This window comes from Lynx canadensis, chromosome A3 (genome assembly GCF_007474595.2).
Source record: "Lynx canadensis isolate LIC74 chromosome A3, mLynCan4.pri.v2, whole genome shotgun sequence".
Classification (NCBI taxonomy): Eukaryota; Metazoa; Chordata; class Mammalia; order Carnivora; family Felidae; genus Lynx; species Lynx canadensis.
The window spans coordinates 31648504-31664654 of record NC_044305.1 but is presented as its reverse complement, the minus strand read 5'-3'; the positions used below and the strand labels follow the sequence as shown (position 1 = coordinate 31664654).

General features: G+C 42.9%; 1 protein-coding gene across 7 annotated transcripts in view; it reads right to left on the bottom strand.

Annotated features, from left to right (window-relative positions):
* Nucleotides 1-1976: 1976 nt before the first annotated feature.
* The window catches only part of SHLD1 (shieldin complex subunit 1), a 96745-nt gene continuing 82570 nt past the window's right edge, over nt 1977-16151 (bottom strand). For 6 of the 7 annotated variants that reach the window (XM_030310049.1, XM_030310047.1, XM_030310054.1 and 3 more), the window contains one exon: nt 1977-4633. In XM_030310049.1, the coding sequence (XP_030165909.1) occupies nt 4191-4633 (443 nt within the window). In that variant the 3' untranslated portion in view covers nt 1977-4190. Of the gene's footprint in view, nt 4634-14779; nt 14816-16151 lie in introns of those variants that run through there. The other variant, XR_003967675.1, reaches the window with a different exon arrangement.

Here is a 16151-nt window from a genome sequence, read left to right as displayed (position 1 = left end):
ATCTATATCATTCATTTTTTATTCTAGAATTTTATGATTTTTATCTTTTTACCTTGAAAAAATTTGGGGGGGACACCTGGGTGGTTCAGTCAGTGAAGTGTCCAACGTCAGCTCAGGTCATGATCTCGTGGCTTGCAAATTTGAGCCCCGAGTCAGGCTCTGTGATGGCAGCTCAGCACAGTGAGATTCTGTGTCTCGCTCTCTGTCTCTCTCTCTCTCTGCCCCTCCCCAGCTCACACCCTCTCTCCCTCTCTCTCAGGGGCAGAGAAAGAGAGAGAGAGAGAGAGAGAGAGAGAATCCAAAGCAGGCTCCACACTGCCAGAGTAGAGCCCCATACAGGGCTCAAACCCATGAATCGTGCAATCATGACCTGAGCTAAAATCAAGAGTTGGAAGCTTAACCAACTGAGCCACTCAGGTGCCCCTTACTTTAAAATTTTAATCCACCTAAAATTCATTTGGATATCAAGAATGAGGCGAAGAATTTAGCCTTTTTTTTTACTCTCCTCCCCCAGTTGGGGAGCCAATTATTCTAAAACCATTTGCTAAGGGGCACCTGGGTGGCTCAGTCAGTTTAGCATCCAACTTCAGCTCAGGTCATGATCTCGCGGCTCATGAGTTCAAGCCCTGCATCGGCTCCCCACTGACAGTGCAGAGCCTGCTTGGGCTTCTCTCTCAGCCTCTCCCCGACTTGCATGCTCTCTTTCTCAAAATAATAAATAAATAAACTAAAAAAAAAAAAAAATTAAAACCATTTGCTAAAAACTCCACCTTCCCTTGCAAATTTGAAATGTTACCTTCATTAAATACTCCATTTACATGTACATTTAGGTCTATGGGCTGAACGCTTTTTCTTTGATTTGTCTACTTTGGTTTTGTTGCTGCTTTAGTTACTGTAAAAACGTCTCCATATTTGACAAGGCTAGTCCCTTCTCTTTAATTTGCTGGCTATTCACATCTGTTTGCTTTTTAAAAGGGTTTGCAACACAGCTGCAGGGTAAAGACAGGCAAAGGATAGGGCACCTGGGTGGCTCAGTTGGTTAAGCAACCAGCTCTTGATTTTTATTAAGGTCATGATCTCACTGTTCATGGGATCAAGCCCCGAGTTGGGCTCTGCGCTGTGTGAGGAGCCTGCTTGGGATTCTCTTTGGGCCCCTTCCCTGCTCATTCTCGCTCACTCAATAAATAAACATTAAAAAAAAAAACAAAACTTAAAAACTAAATAGAGGCAAAGGAAGATGTGGGTTGACCTGATGGAAGCTTCCTGCAGTATTCCCAGAGAGAGACGGGGGATACAGAAGGTAGAATAGATTCGCTGTCCCCTTATATCCCAAATTTCAGTCATTTCCTGGTATACCACCTTTATAATTTTTGACATATCTGTATATTGTCGACAGCATTAACTTTTTCACTAATTCGCTTTAAAATTTTAAATATATTAGGCTTGTCCTACATGCTGTCTGTAAAAGCACAGATTCAACGCGGTAGTTATATATTTTTCTAACACATTAAACAAAATAGATAACCATGAAGATAAACATTGTTCGTCCATGTGGCATCTACAGTTATTTTGTATACTACCAGCAGCTCTGGAAACGAGTAGTTTGAGCAAACCATCCCCATCTGTTCTCCAGATGAAAATTCTCTCTCAGCAAGGAGCCACCTGGGCTGGCTGGTGATCTCCATATTGTCTTGTGCTAATTGCTGGTAATAAGATCTACGGCACGTGTTCTCACGTAGGTCACGTAAAGAAATGACTAGTGAAGTAACAGTCATACACATGCAAGACACTGGCAGCAGGTTCTCTTCTTTGGAGTTCTAATGTTCCTGCGAGCAAATCCTCCCTCGCAGAGACCTCTGAAAAGGGCCACAGATGATATCATAGGCCAGTGAGAATGTTCACGGGATGATAAGACGGTGAAGTGATCAGGAGGGCAGAGACAGACAATAATGCCAAAGGCCAGAGCCTTAACACCCTTATCTCTTAGTCTTTATTAAAGGTAAACAGGGATAAATGGAAAATGCCATCCCAACGTTGTGAAGATCAAATTAGAGAGAGAGACTGCAGGGAATCAAATATCTTGTACTGACCTGTCACAAGCACTTACTCAGATACAAGCAAACACACACCACACTCTTTTCTTCCTCTTTTTTTTTTTTTTTTTTTCCTTCACCCTAAGGTGATTCTGGCTTCCAGGTTTCTAAATGCTCTGGTTTCAGGATCTACCTCTTTTTACTGAGCACCCTCAGCACTGATAATAATAAAGGTTACAAAATTACCAATACTAAAATCTCGGTGCCAAACAGAAGCGGCTGCTTCCGGCATGGAGATTGGAATAGCTTCCATCTTCTGTGTTATAAAAACAGTATAAAATAATCCAGTTTCCTTCTGTCGGTGGCCATGGAAACTAATCTCCAATATTCCTTTCAGTGAATGAATTCTGAAATCTACAGCATTCTTCAGCTGCGTCTATTAATTTGCTCCACCTTAAAAAACAATAAAACTACAGACCTTAAAATTCAACCTGCACATTTTCAATTGTAAGGCCCACTGGTTTACGAGTAATTTGGGGGTGTTGCATAGGAGAAGCTCCTGGGGAGAGACTCACATGATTGCTTGTCAGAGGAAAACGCGGAGTCTTGTTTCCTTCAGTATCTCTCAGAGACCTCCCCATTTCCTAGTTCCTATCATTTAGGTCTCTTCCAAGGGGCTTCTGCACTGCAGTGTGAAACACTGTTTCTTACCTCTGCTCTTCCCGTCACTGGAAGCCTTGGTATGTAACCCCTGACCTTTCAAGCAAAATCCCCACTCTTGCTCGGAGAGTCCCCAAGAGACCTGCCTGAGAGGGCTCACTCACTCTTCATGCGCGCCTCGAGGCCGATCCGTTTGCAAACTCCGCTTTCTGGCAAGCTTATGGAGCCTTAGGCCAATGAAATTTCACCTCGAGTTTCTCAAAATCTAACTGCACTGTGTTGCCAGCCTCATCTTGTTGTTCCCCCAAACAAACGATAGCCCTCTTTCTGCCAACGTAATTTATTTGAAGGGCTGTCGAGGCAGGGATTAGCACGAGGCCTCCAGTTACAGCTTCCAAGAGCTCGGTGCCAGGTGACATCATTCTACCCCCCGAGTCTCAAAGGGGGGTTTCAGGACACGGCCGTGGAGCAGGGCCTCTGCCGGCGCAAGGCAGCGCCGGCTATTTAAAGCCACTCCCTGGCGGAGCAAGGACGGGACAGGGGTGAGGGGCCAACTGTTCAGAGGGTGACAGAGGGTACAGGCAGAAAGCAAAAATGACAGGGAGGAGTCCACTTGGGCAAAGGATTCCTTACTCTCTTCCACCACAAACTGCCAAGGCCGCATCCCGTCAGCCTCGCGGCGCGTCCTTCGGTAGGTGGCGCACATTTGTTTTCTTCACACCTTCCACACTGGCAATCTGGTGGAGACCGAGAGCCCCGCCCCCCCTTCTTTGAATTTGCAAATCTTAGCTCTTATTTTAGATGATCCAAATGTTCCTTCCACACCCTGTTAGAATGACAAAACAGGGAATTCTGGCTTTGGAGAGGCAAGGGTATGAGGAAGATGTGATGCACTTTTGGGAACCGTATTTAAATCTTTATGTTATTTTGGGAAATACATGCGCAGTCACATGGTCTCAGTTCTACAACTTGGTATAATTCTTATACTTGCTTTGGCGCAGAGCTTTAAATCCTTTAAAAAACTCATGTAACAAAGAAAGCCTGTTCCCTTAGGTTGGGTTCTCCCAGAAGTAGACTCTGAGTCAAGGATCCAGGTACAAGAGATATATTAAGGAAAGGCCCCTGGGAGACACCAGTAGATGAATGGGAGGACAGGGAACCGGCAGGTGCTGAGCGAGGGAGTGATTTCGTGTGAAGTCCCAGTCTTGGCCTGATCCAGAGGGGAGCTCTGGAGAGTAATTTATGCCTCAGAGCATGTCCTTCCTTCCTTGGGGCAAGGAAGATGTGCTTCTGGGCTCCACAATCAGTCAGTCACTGGCCTTAAGTCAAAGGGAGTGGTAGGGTGGGGTGGGAGGTGGTGTGGACACAGGGGCCAGACACACAGGGGGCTGGACACACAGAGCCGGCAAGAGGGGCTGGAGGGGAAGTGGGTGTGCACTAACAGCGTTGGCCACCGGACCACCCTCCACACTGCCTGCTCTTACCACCAGGCACTACTTAGAGGTCTTTCATCACATTCTGCTGCAAGAGGAAATGAATGATATCTTTTGAAAGTCCCGGGGTTGGCTTTTCATCATCCAGAGACACACTTCCTTCTCCCGATGGGTAGAAGTGGACATCCCTGGAATGCCTCTGTAAGACCGAGCAGCCATCCCGGTTGAAGATGACCCGGGCCATTTGGAAACTGCGGAGGGCATACTTTCGGCTCTCCTGGCCCTTCAGTTCGTTGATTTTCTGAGACAGGCACTGGCAGACTGCTGCGGAGAGTGCATTTCCAGAGGCCGGCTGTGGACAGCCAAACACTTCATAGAATCTATCCAGGGATTTCCGAAGCCCATCATCCTCTGCCTTGGTCTTCACCTGGCCCTTCACAGAAGGGTCCAGCCAGAAGTTCTCAGAGGTCCAGGAATCATTTTGTTCAGAATTTAGGTTACTGGTATCTGCAAGACAAAACACATTCCAGTACTTGAACACACATTCAAAAAGGCCAGAAGCAGATGATGTCTCTTCAAGTCACCTGCTGCTCCTGGGTGACTGGTACTGGGCAGGACTGGCCGATTTTGGAATTGATCCCCACCATCCTGGGGGTTATGCCACTTGTTTGCTCCAAACAAGAACATCTTATGTGCATGTTTCAGGAGTTTTTATCTATGGTCTTTGTACAGAAGTTCAGGGTAGTTGTGAATTTGGGTAGGGAGAAAACTTGTATCTTTATTTTCACTACCCTCGATCAAAAATTAAGCATTCCCTTCCATAATAAATGTAAGCAACAAACCTACTAGCAGCAGTACGTATGACTTTGTTGCCAATAGCTCACAGCTATTTTCATACCACATTACAGTCTGCAGAAGATGTTTCAAAATATCATTTATGCCATCACTATGCTCTGGACTGAAGTGTGGCCTCCAAAATTCACAGTTGAAGCCCTAGTCCCTAACGTGACTGAATCTGGAGATGGGGCATTTAGGAGGTTACTAAGGTTAAATGAGGTCATAAGGGGTGGGTGCCTAATCTGATAGGAGTAGTGGCCTTATAAAAAGAGGGAGAGATCTCTCTCGCTTTTTCTCTCTCTCTTGTCTGTCCAGGTGCAAGACTGGGGAAAGGCAATGAGAGGACACAATGAGAAGGTGGCCTTCTCTAAGCCAGGAAGCCCTTCCCAGACCTCAACCATGCTGGCACCATGATCTCAGACTTCCAGTCTCTGGAACTCTGAGAAAATAAATTTCTGTTGTTTAGGCCACCCGGTCTATGGTATTTTGTTATGGTGGCCCAAACACTAAGACACAGTTATTGGTCCTGATACTAGAACTTATTATTTAAACATTAATTTAAAAATATTCATTATAATATTGTAAATTTGTTCTTTAACTAACTTAACTACATTTCAATATTTTTCCCTTGATCATCCCATACATTTCAATTTTTTCACTTAAAACATTATTTAAGAAAGGGTGGGAAGGCTTCACCAGATGCCAAAAGGATCCATGGCACAGATACAGACCCCTAATGTAGACAGTGCTGGGCATTTACACAGTTCAGACATTTTCTTTTTCTACTCCTTACAGTAATCCTATGGACTCTTTATCTCTCAATTAAAATCACCACCTTTCTGTTTTTTAAAGGAGTAACAAATAAACTAAGTGATTTAATAATAGACAATAAGAAGCCAGAACTGGAGCCAAATCCTAGTCCTTGATCTAACTTTCTGTACCTCTTTGGGAACCTTAATTCTTTTTTTTTTTTATGTTTATTTATTTTTGAGAGAGAGAGAGAGAGTGTACATGCACATGTGTGCAAGCATGAGCGGGGGAGGAGCAGAGAGAGAGGGAGACAGAGAATCCCAAGCTGACAATGTGTTCTAGAAAAGATTCCCCACAAATAATTTACAGAATTCCTTATACACCAACCAGTTTTAATTTTTAAAATTGTATACATTAAATCAAAATATATTTTCCTTTTTTGCTCTGATATAAGCTTTAATAAATTACTAGCTTTAATTCCACACATACACCCCTCACCCCATTAACTCAACTAGTAGCTATGATAAAAATATTTGCACTCACTAACGATTAAAAAAGTTGTGTGGTGCAGTGGATGGTTATAGAAAAAGAGAAGAGATTTACGGTTTTGACTCCAGTTTTGCTACCAGCTAGACACCATACCACCTTGCTGAGCTTTGGAGTTCTCATCTACAAGAGTTTTAGTAAATGATCTCTCTTCTAGAACTTCTATGGTAAGACAAGGAACAGAGGAGTAGTTAATCCAAAGCACCCAAGAAGGATGTGGACACATGGTGTGAGACACACGCAGCCCACACATGGACGAGCATTCACTGGTCCACCACACAAGTAGCCCAAAAACAAAGCGCTCAGCCACCTTGAAGAATGGCGATTCCAGGCTGATTAAGGACAGTACAAGATGGGCCTGGTGCATCTTACTATCTAGAATGCTCAAATATTGATGGAGGCTTGTCAAGGGGGAGCAGAGGCCAGCTCCAAAGGGATCACCTGGCCACATCTGGAACAACTTAAGCATCAAAATAAATTATGAGAGTACCCGTAACTGATGGTAGCCCATTTATTAAAATAGAGAACCATAAATCCATAAAATAATTGCAAGTTTGCTGAGGAACAGTCTCAGAGCACTTCCCCATAAAATACTTACTAGTTACAAATGGGAAAAAAATAACTTCAGAGTGGAGAATCATGGCACATATCACCTTAATCAAGTGACCTAAGTGAGTATCACCAGTAATGGGACAAATCGAAACCCTGTTGCCACCTGACCAGATGCAGGAGGAAGACCCAATACCACTTCTCTGATAGTCCTGCCGAAGGTGCAGCCCCTGAACCCAATTATGAGGGAGCGACAGATAAAACCAAACGGACAGATGTTCTACAAACTGACTGGCCTGTACTCTTCAGAAGTGCCATGGTCATGAAAACCCAGAAAAGACGGAGCAAAAGATGGTACACTGAAGAGTACCAAAGAGTCATGACAACTAAAAGCAACACATGATTTTCAACTAGATCTTTTTGCTATAAAGAACGTTACTGGGATCGCCTGAGTGGGGCCTGAGGATTAGATGGTAGTAATGTACCCTGTGAACTTCCTCGTTTTGATAGTTTCATTCGGTTATGTAGGAGAATGTCCTTGGTTTTTTTTTGTTTTTTTTGTTTTTTTTTTAATTTTTTTTTCAACGTTTATTTATTTTTGGGACAGAGAGAGACAGAGCATGAACGGGGGAGGGGCAGAGAGAGAGGGAGACACAGAATCGGAAGCAGGCTCCAGGCTCTGAGCCATCAGCCCAGAGCCTGACGCGGGGCTCGAACTCACGGAGCGCGAGATCGTGACCTGGCTGAAGTCGGATGCTTAACCGACTGCGCCACCCAGGCGCCCCGAGAATGTCCTTGTTTATTGGAAAATCAGGGGTGGTGGGCATCGGGCTGGCAACTTACTCTCAAATAATTCCAGAAAATAAAAAATTCTTTGTATTATACTTGCAAATTTTCTATGAGTTTGAGATTCTTTCAAGAAAAATAATTAAATAATTACAGAATTATTTAATTAAGTCATTAAATTCCTCCTCTGGAAGAATAACTGTTAAAATTTCCTTTGGTGGCCTACTTTAATACTAACACAAACAAACAAAAGCCTTAGCCCAGGGCTTGGTGAACAGTACTTGCCTAATAAACGGTACTATTGGAGAGCCAAGGGGAGAAGGGGGTGGGCAAGGGGTCCCACAATGGCTAGATGAGGTGTCCCTTCCCACTTGCTTCCACAAAGATGATCTGGTCCTGGGGAAGTAAGGCAGGAAGACAGGGGCTGAGAAAGGTCAATGGTAAGAGTGAAAGAGAGAGGGAAGCTCCTCAGCAGTAACACTGAAAAGGCTGGAGAGTTCCTGAAACTGCCCACCGAGGTAGCCATTTATACAGAACCCTCCAAGTAGCATAGCATGTACTTATTAAGGAACTGGCCAATAACTTTGATTTGAGCCTAAAGAGCCTAAAAAACTAGTGTGGCTCCTCTGTTTTTCATGTAAATATCAAGCAGATTGCAACTCATCTTAAAGAAACCCTCCTTCCCTTTTCCAGAAAAGCAATGACAACATGGGTTGAGTTATTTACCATATCAGTTCTTTTGAACACTGTCTCCAGCTCATTTCAGTCTTTGATTTCCTTTTAAAATCTGCTTTACCAACAACAACAAAGCCATCTCTCTAATCATGTGGCTGTTGTGGCCTTTCTGATACCTGGGATTTCTTTTCCAGCAAATAGAGCTAATTGCTTTTCTTTTCCTCATGAACCTACATGTGTACAGAATGATGCTCTTTGATAACTCAGTTCCTGCTCAGTGGTGCATCCTCACAGTTAAGTTCAAACTTCAATCTTACATTAATAGTTCAAACTTACATTAAAGTTCAAACTTTAATCTTACATTAATATAGGCCAGACTTGTAAGGCTCTCAACTTGGGATGGTAATATCTACTCTAGGGACAGTCTGGGGATGTTTTTGTGTTAGTGATTGGAAAATGGTTGTACTTAATGAGTGGGATCAAGGATGGAAACATCCTGTAATGCACAGAACAATCCCATACAACAAAGAGTCATCCTCCCCAAAATCACAATTATGCCTCCTATCCCTTGAGAGGAACAGTGGCTCAAAGGATGGATTCTGGAAAGAGTGGGAAGTGAATGGTGAATCCCACTGCATTGTAATATATTGAATTGCGTTGGGCTTCCCAAGGCATCTTTGCTATTGATCCCTGCACAATCAATGCCTTTATTGCTGGCATCCATTTGTACCATGCATTCCTCCCTTCTCAGACCTCGAGATGGCATTTTATTTTTCTCAGCAAGGGCCCCAGTCCCAATCATTTTGGCATTGTCTAAATTGAGTGGAATTTCCCTTTTTGTTCCCTTTTTGTTCCAATTTCTTTAGGAATTGACAAGAAGAAAGGGAGGAAGGTGACACTTGGTATGGCCATACTTTTGCATGCATTTTCAAGGTCACCTATCTACCAGAGCATCCATTTGTTAAATTCTCTTTTGATGAGAGAGAAAACAGATAACATAGCTGTTTAAGATTCTTACAAATCTAAAGCGATTTTTATATGTTTAGGAGTCATAGATGGCAATTCTAGGCAATCAATTTGCATGCGGATTTGAGATGAATGGTTGCATTCTGTGAGATGCCATCAGCTCTTAGAAACCCAGATGTTTAATGGGGGTTTCTTCCAGAGAATCTTCCGTGACTACTTCTGTGGTTGATAAATGCGCAGCAGGATTTTATCTCTGTGAAACATTTAGCTTTCAACTTTAACAAGTTTTTTCCTAAATGGATTTGATATTTTGAATTCTGTCTCCCTCATGCATCAGCCTCAATAGCCGCCCACTCTGCCTTATTTGTTCAGACTCTCTTTTACTAGTGACTACTAATTGGGAGGATCTGTGGTTTCAAGGCTGCACAGAGCCAAAAGAAATGGAAGACTTTATATTAAAAAAAAAAAAGAGAATTATCAGGATTTAAGGAAAGAAGGAACATGTGGCTCATATGGTCTCCTTTCATGTTGCTCAAAGGGAAAGCAGCCCTTTTTCAGGGCAGTGCACAGTCTGCTAAGAGTGGTCCTTCTGCCTTGGTTTGTCTGTTGGAGGTTCCTTGGAGTCTGTGTGGCTCTAAGAAAGTCAGGGGTGTAAGAACAAGGTGAGTGGGGAAGGGGCGTGTCGTGGTCATTAGTGGTCACTGATTAGCACACTTTGGATTCACAGACTCATCTCCTTTATGACGGCAGTAAGACTTCAGAGGCCTCACAGGCTCTCTATGTGGGTGACACTATGATCTATAATATATGAGTGGCTAGTGCCCATGATCTGGAGCCCTGCTCTGCTAGGTTGCATCTCTCTGCCCAGATCTTTCTTTTCCTTCTTACCCTCGTCTGTCCCTATCACTCCTGCCACTCCACTCCATGCCCTGCAGAGATAAAAAGGAGTGGCAGCATCACCGGCTGAACAAGACTAAGTCCTGTTTCCAGCCCCACAAGCTGCATGAAAATCTGACTGGTGCAATACCTCTGCATCATTGCCTTGAGAAGTCTGGCTTCGTTTCTGATCCTTGCAAGCTCCCTCTTCAGAAGTTTTGCACTTGCTGTTCCTCTGTGTGGAACATGCTTTCTCTACACATCTGTATGATTGGTTCCCTCACCTCCTCAGGTTTCTGTTCACATGTTATCTTTTCAGTGAGGGCTTCTGTATCAGTCAGGTTATGCTACATAACAAGCGAGTGCCAAATCTCAGGGGCATAAAAGAACAAAGGATTATTTCTCACTACTTACAGCTCTGTGTCATACAAGCAGGTCTGTATCATCCTTGCCTTTATGCCAGACCCTAGGCCAATGGAGCAGCCACTATCTCAACATTACTTAGTGACTGCGGCAGAGGGAAAAGAGCATGACAGAGCAGGCAGTGATTGGGAGGGCTTTGTCACTTCTGTTCACATATCATTGGCCAATGCTAACTAATTTCAAGAGAATGAGGATGCAAAATTCTCCCGTAGGAGGCAGAGAGTATTGGTGAACAATAATTCAGTCTACCAAACCATCCCTGAGCATACAACTAAAAATTGCATTTCCCTACAAATCAAAACCACAATGAGATACAACCTCACACCTGTCAGAATGGCTAACATGAACAACTCAGGCAAAAACAGATGTTGGAGAGGATGCGGAGAAAGAGGATCTCTTTTGCACTGCTGGTGGGAATGCAAACTGGCGCGGCCACTCTGGAAAACAGTATGGAGGTTCCTTCCTCAAAAAATTAAAAATAGAACTACCCTACGACCCAGCAATTGCACTACTAGGTATCCAAGGGATACAGGTGTGCTGTTTCAAAGGGGCACAAGCACCCCAATGTTTACAGCAGCACTATCAACAATAGCCAAAGTATGGAAAGAGCCCAAATGTCCATTGACGGAAGAATGGATATATATACACAATGGAGTATTACTCAGCAATCAAAAAGAATGAAATCTTGCCATTTGCAACTATGTGGATGGAACTAGAGGGTATTATGCTAAGTGAAATTAGTCAGAGAAAGACAAATATCATATGACTTTACTCATATGAGGAATTTAAGATACAAAACAGATGAACAGAAGGGAAGGGAAGCAAAAATAATATAAAAACAGGGAAGGGGACAAAACATAAAAGACTTAAATTTAGAGAACAAACAGAGGGTTGTGGAGGGGTTGTGGGGGGGAGGATGGGCTAAATGGGTAAGGGGCATTAAGGAATCTACTCCTGAAATCATTGTTGCACTATATGCTAACTAATTTGGATGTAAATTAAAAAGTAAATTATTGATAAAAAAAGAAAAGAAAGAAAATTCTATTTCCCTTACTCCCCTAGGCCCTGGCTGTCCCTGTCTCCCTTATCTGCCTTATATTTCCATATAAACATACTAACATCTAATAACATATGATTTGTTTATTGTCTAGCTTCTGCTTATGGATTTTTGTTTCTCTTGATACCTGTTGTACCCTCAGGGCCTAAAACAGTGCTAGCACATGGTAGATGCATTTAAAATTTTTTGATGTTTTATTTATTTAATGAATTTTCTTTTAAAAATTTTATTTTATTATTATTTTTAAATGTTTATTCATATTTGAGAGATAGAGACAGAGTGCAAGCAGGAGAGGGGCAGAGACAGAAACAGAATCTGAAGCAGGCTCCAGGCTCTGAGCTGTCAGCACAGAGCCCAATGTGAAGCTTGAACCCACAAACCGTGAGATCATGAGCTGAACCGAAGTTGGACACTTAACCAGTAGAGCCATCCAGGTGCCCCTAAAGATTTTATTTTTAAGTAATCTCTACACCCAACATGGGGCTCGAATTCACAACCCCGAGATCAAGAGTCACATGCTGCACTGACCAAACCAGACCAGCACCCCTGATGAGTTTCATTTACAAAGATGTAAATGTGCATGATTACTGGGTGACCAGTACTCACTAGGGTGACTAGGAGGTTTGCCCAGGATGACCCCAGTTTATGCCTGTTGCCCCAACTAATTATTAATAGCACCTTCTTTCACTCTCAAAAGGGCCCTGATCACATAATTCATTACATGTATACGTGTATCATGATACATCACATATAAGTTCCTGTCATACATCCCTATGTCACAGGAGGGCTGAGTTTTGATGCCAGAAATAATCTGGTCTGTGGGTTAATAATAAGATGCCTACACACTTTTGGTTTTCTCCTATTCTTTTTTTTTTTTTTAATTTTATTTATCTATTTTGAGACAGAGAGTGAGTACAAGCAGGAAAGGGGCAGAGAGAGAGGGAGAGACAATCCCAAGCAGGCTCCATGCTGTCAGTGCAGAGCCCAATGTGGGGCTTGATCTCAGGAACCAAGAGATGATGACCTGAGCCAAAATCAAGGGCGGGCTGGTTAACCAACCGGGCCACCCAGGTACCCCCTAAACTTTCTATTCTCCTGTCCTCCGAGACAGTCCTCCTTTCCTTTCCCTCTGCTTCCACAGCAATCATTTTTCACCTACCCCCTGGCTGGGCAAGGACCTTTTGGTTTCGGCCCTGCAAGTAATACGGGCCTCAATTTACTTCATCCCATCAGTAATTCACTTTGATTCCTTTCTCTGGTTTCATCTGGCTTTCCACCACTGTACAGTAACAGCAGCCCTGGATTCTAAGGTACCTTACTCTCTGTCTTATTAATAACATAAAATTAATGACAAAAAAAAAATCAGTAAGCTTACGCCTCCTTTTGCCAGATAGCAGCCTGCCATCTGCGGTTTGTGCATTTTAGAATCTGCAACTGTTCCTTTAAAGGACAAAAACCACAGACTCACAAAGGGGTGTGGGTGGGGTGTGGATATCAAGATATTTAACCCAAATGAACACTTCAAAAGATGGATGATACTGTCAGGTGTTTCCAAAACCTCAGCCTAAGTCTGTACTTGTTTATATCTGAAAGCTAATCCTGATGAATCACCCCGAGAGGAGGTGGCCTATGCTGTCACCCTTCATCCTAATGACGAACAGATGCAATGGGCAAAAGCTAGGGTCCTCTAAAAGGCAACTGCTGAGAAAGAAAATAATGCTGGGGGAAAAAACCCAAAAATTTGTGTGATCGGCGAAAAGCCCTAAAATTAAGTGCTCAGGGCAATGAAGAAGGCTCATCTTTGCTGTCTGATCTGTCAGCTGCCTTACTTTTACCTTGGCATTTTATATTTGTCTTAAGAAATGAAAATGTTCTGGGGCGCCTGGGTGGCGCAGTCGGTTAAGCGTCCGACTTCAGCCAGGTCACGATCTCGCGGTCCGGTGAGTTCGAGCCCCGCGTCGGGCTCTGGGCTGATGGCTCAGAGCCTGGAGCCTGTTTCCGGTTCTGTGTCTCCCTCTCTCTCTGCCCCTCCCCCATTCGTGCTCTGTCTCTCTCTGTCCCAAAAATAAATAAACGTTGAAAAAAAAAATTAAAAAAAAAAAAAAAGAAATGAAAATGTTCTGAAAATTACACAGGAACTGGAATATCCAAATTCACGCCTTTAACATATTGTCATATTTGCTTTAAGTCTCTTTTCTTATTAAAGAAGGAAACATTCTAGGGATGGGGTTTAAGGAGTGCATTTGTGATGAGCACTGGGTGACATAAGGAGTAGCTGAATCACTATATTGCACACCTGAAATGAATATAATACTGTATGTGAACCATACTGGAATTACTTTTTTTAACATAATTTATTGTCAAGTTGGTTTCCATACAATACCCAGTACTCATCCCAAGTGCCCTCCTCAATGCCCATCACCCATTTTCCCCTCTCCCCTACCCCCCATCAACCCTCAGTTTGTTCTCTGTATTTAAGAGTCTCTTATGGTTTGCCTCCCTTCCTCTTTGTAACTTTTCCCCCCCTTCCATTCCCCCATGGTTCTGTTAAGTTTCTCAGGATCCACATATGAGTGAAAACATATGATATCTGTCTTTCTCTGACTGACCTATTTCATTTAGCACAATACCCTCCAGTTCCATCCACGTTGCTGCAAATGGCCAGATTTCATTCTTTCTCATTGCTAAGTAGTATTCCATTGTGTATATAAACCACATCTTCTTATCCATTCATCAGTTGATGGACATTTAGGCTTTTTCCATAACTGGGCTATTGTTGAAAGCACTACTGTAAACATTGGGGTACATGTGCCCCTATGCATCAGCACTCCTGTATCCCGTGGGTAAACTGCTAGCAGTGCTATTGCTGGGTCGTAGGGTAGTTCATTTTTAATTTTTTGAGGAACCTCCACACTGTTCCAGAGCGGCTGCACCAGTTTGCATTCCCACCAACAGTGCAAAAGGGTTCCCGTTTCTCCACATCCTTGCCAGCATCTATAGTCTCCTGACTTGTTCACGCCACTCTGACCGGCATGAGGTGGTATCTCAGTGTGGCTTTGATTGTATTTCCCTGAAGATGAGTGACATTGAGTATCTTTTCATGTGTCTGTTGGCCATCTGGATGTCTTCTTTGAAAAAGTGTCTATTCATGTCTTCTGCCTATTTCTTCACTGGATTGTTTTTCAGATGTGGAGTTTGGTGAGTTCTTTATAGATTGAACCATACTGGAATTAAAATAAAAACAAACAACAAAAAAAGAAGTAAATCTTTTAATTAAAATTGACCATTTCTATATAGAAATTTATTCCTTCAGCCCATGTTTAAAATGTTTTAATAATTTTTTAAAGACTTTATTTTATTTTTTAAAGTGTTTTTTAATGTTTATTTATTTATTTATTTTGAGAGAGAGACAGAAAGCATGCACAGGGGAGGGGCAGAGAGAGAGGAAGAGAGAATCCCAAGCAGGCTCTGCATTATCAGTACAGAGCTTGGCATGGGGCTCCATCCCACAAACTGCGAGATCACGACCTGAGCCAAAATCAAGACTTCGATGCTCAACCGACTGAGCTACCCTGGTGCCCCTTAAGATTTTATTTTTAAGTAATTTCTACACCCAACGTGGGGCTTGAACTCATGACCCCAAGATCAAGAATCGCATGCTCCACCAACTGAGCCAGCCAGGCACCCCTTCTGGCACATTTTTATACCTTATACCAATGTTCCCATAATACATGTGTGAGTATCATCTTAATTTTACTTTCCATATACAAAGTTTTGCATTTTTTCACTTAACTTTGACTTTTTACTTCAGCCATTGTTGATATTATGTATGAATCTGCTTTACAGTATTCTAATATAAGAACATACTGCATTGGGGCATCTGGGTGGCTCAGTGGGTTAAGCATCTGACTCTTGATTTGGGCTCAGGTCATGATCTCTCGGTTTGCGAGATTGAGCCCCACCCTGGGCTCTGCGCTGACAGCACACAGCTTGCTTGGAATTCTCTCTCACTCTCTCTCTGCCCTTCCTCATCTCTGTCTCTCTCAAAATAAATAAATAAACTTAAAAAAAAAAAGAACATACTGCATTATTTTTCGTCTATTGCATTCTCTTGCTGGTAGACATGTAGATTGTGTCTGATTTTTTCCCCATCACAAACAAGGCCTCAGTGAACCCCCAGTGCCTGCCTCCTGGTGTACTTGCAGAGACACTCTCTGGAATTACATCCAATAGCGGAACTGCTTAGTCCAAGGGAACGTGGGTGTTCAATTTCACCAGAACCTGCCAAATCGCTCTCCAACTGGCTGTGGCAATCCCCCCAGCAGTATCTGTTATATTTTCCTGTTTCTCCACAGCCTTGCCAAACTCTGAAACTGTCAGGCATTTTAAATGGTATCTCCTTACTCGGATTCACATTTCCCTTAACACTCAATGTGGCTAAGCTGCTTTTCATACGCTTCATGCCCACTTCTTTACCATTCATATTTATATTCTTTACCATTTTTCTACTGGGCTTTGTCCCTTTTCTATCTTCTATTTTATTTAAAAAAAAATTTTAAT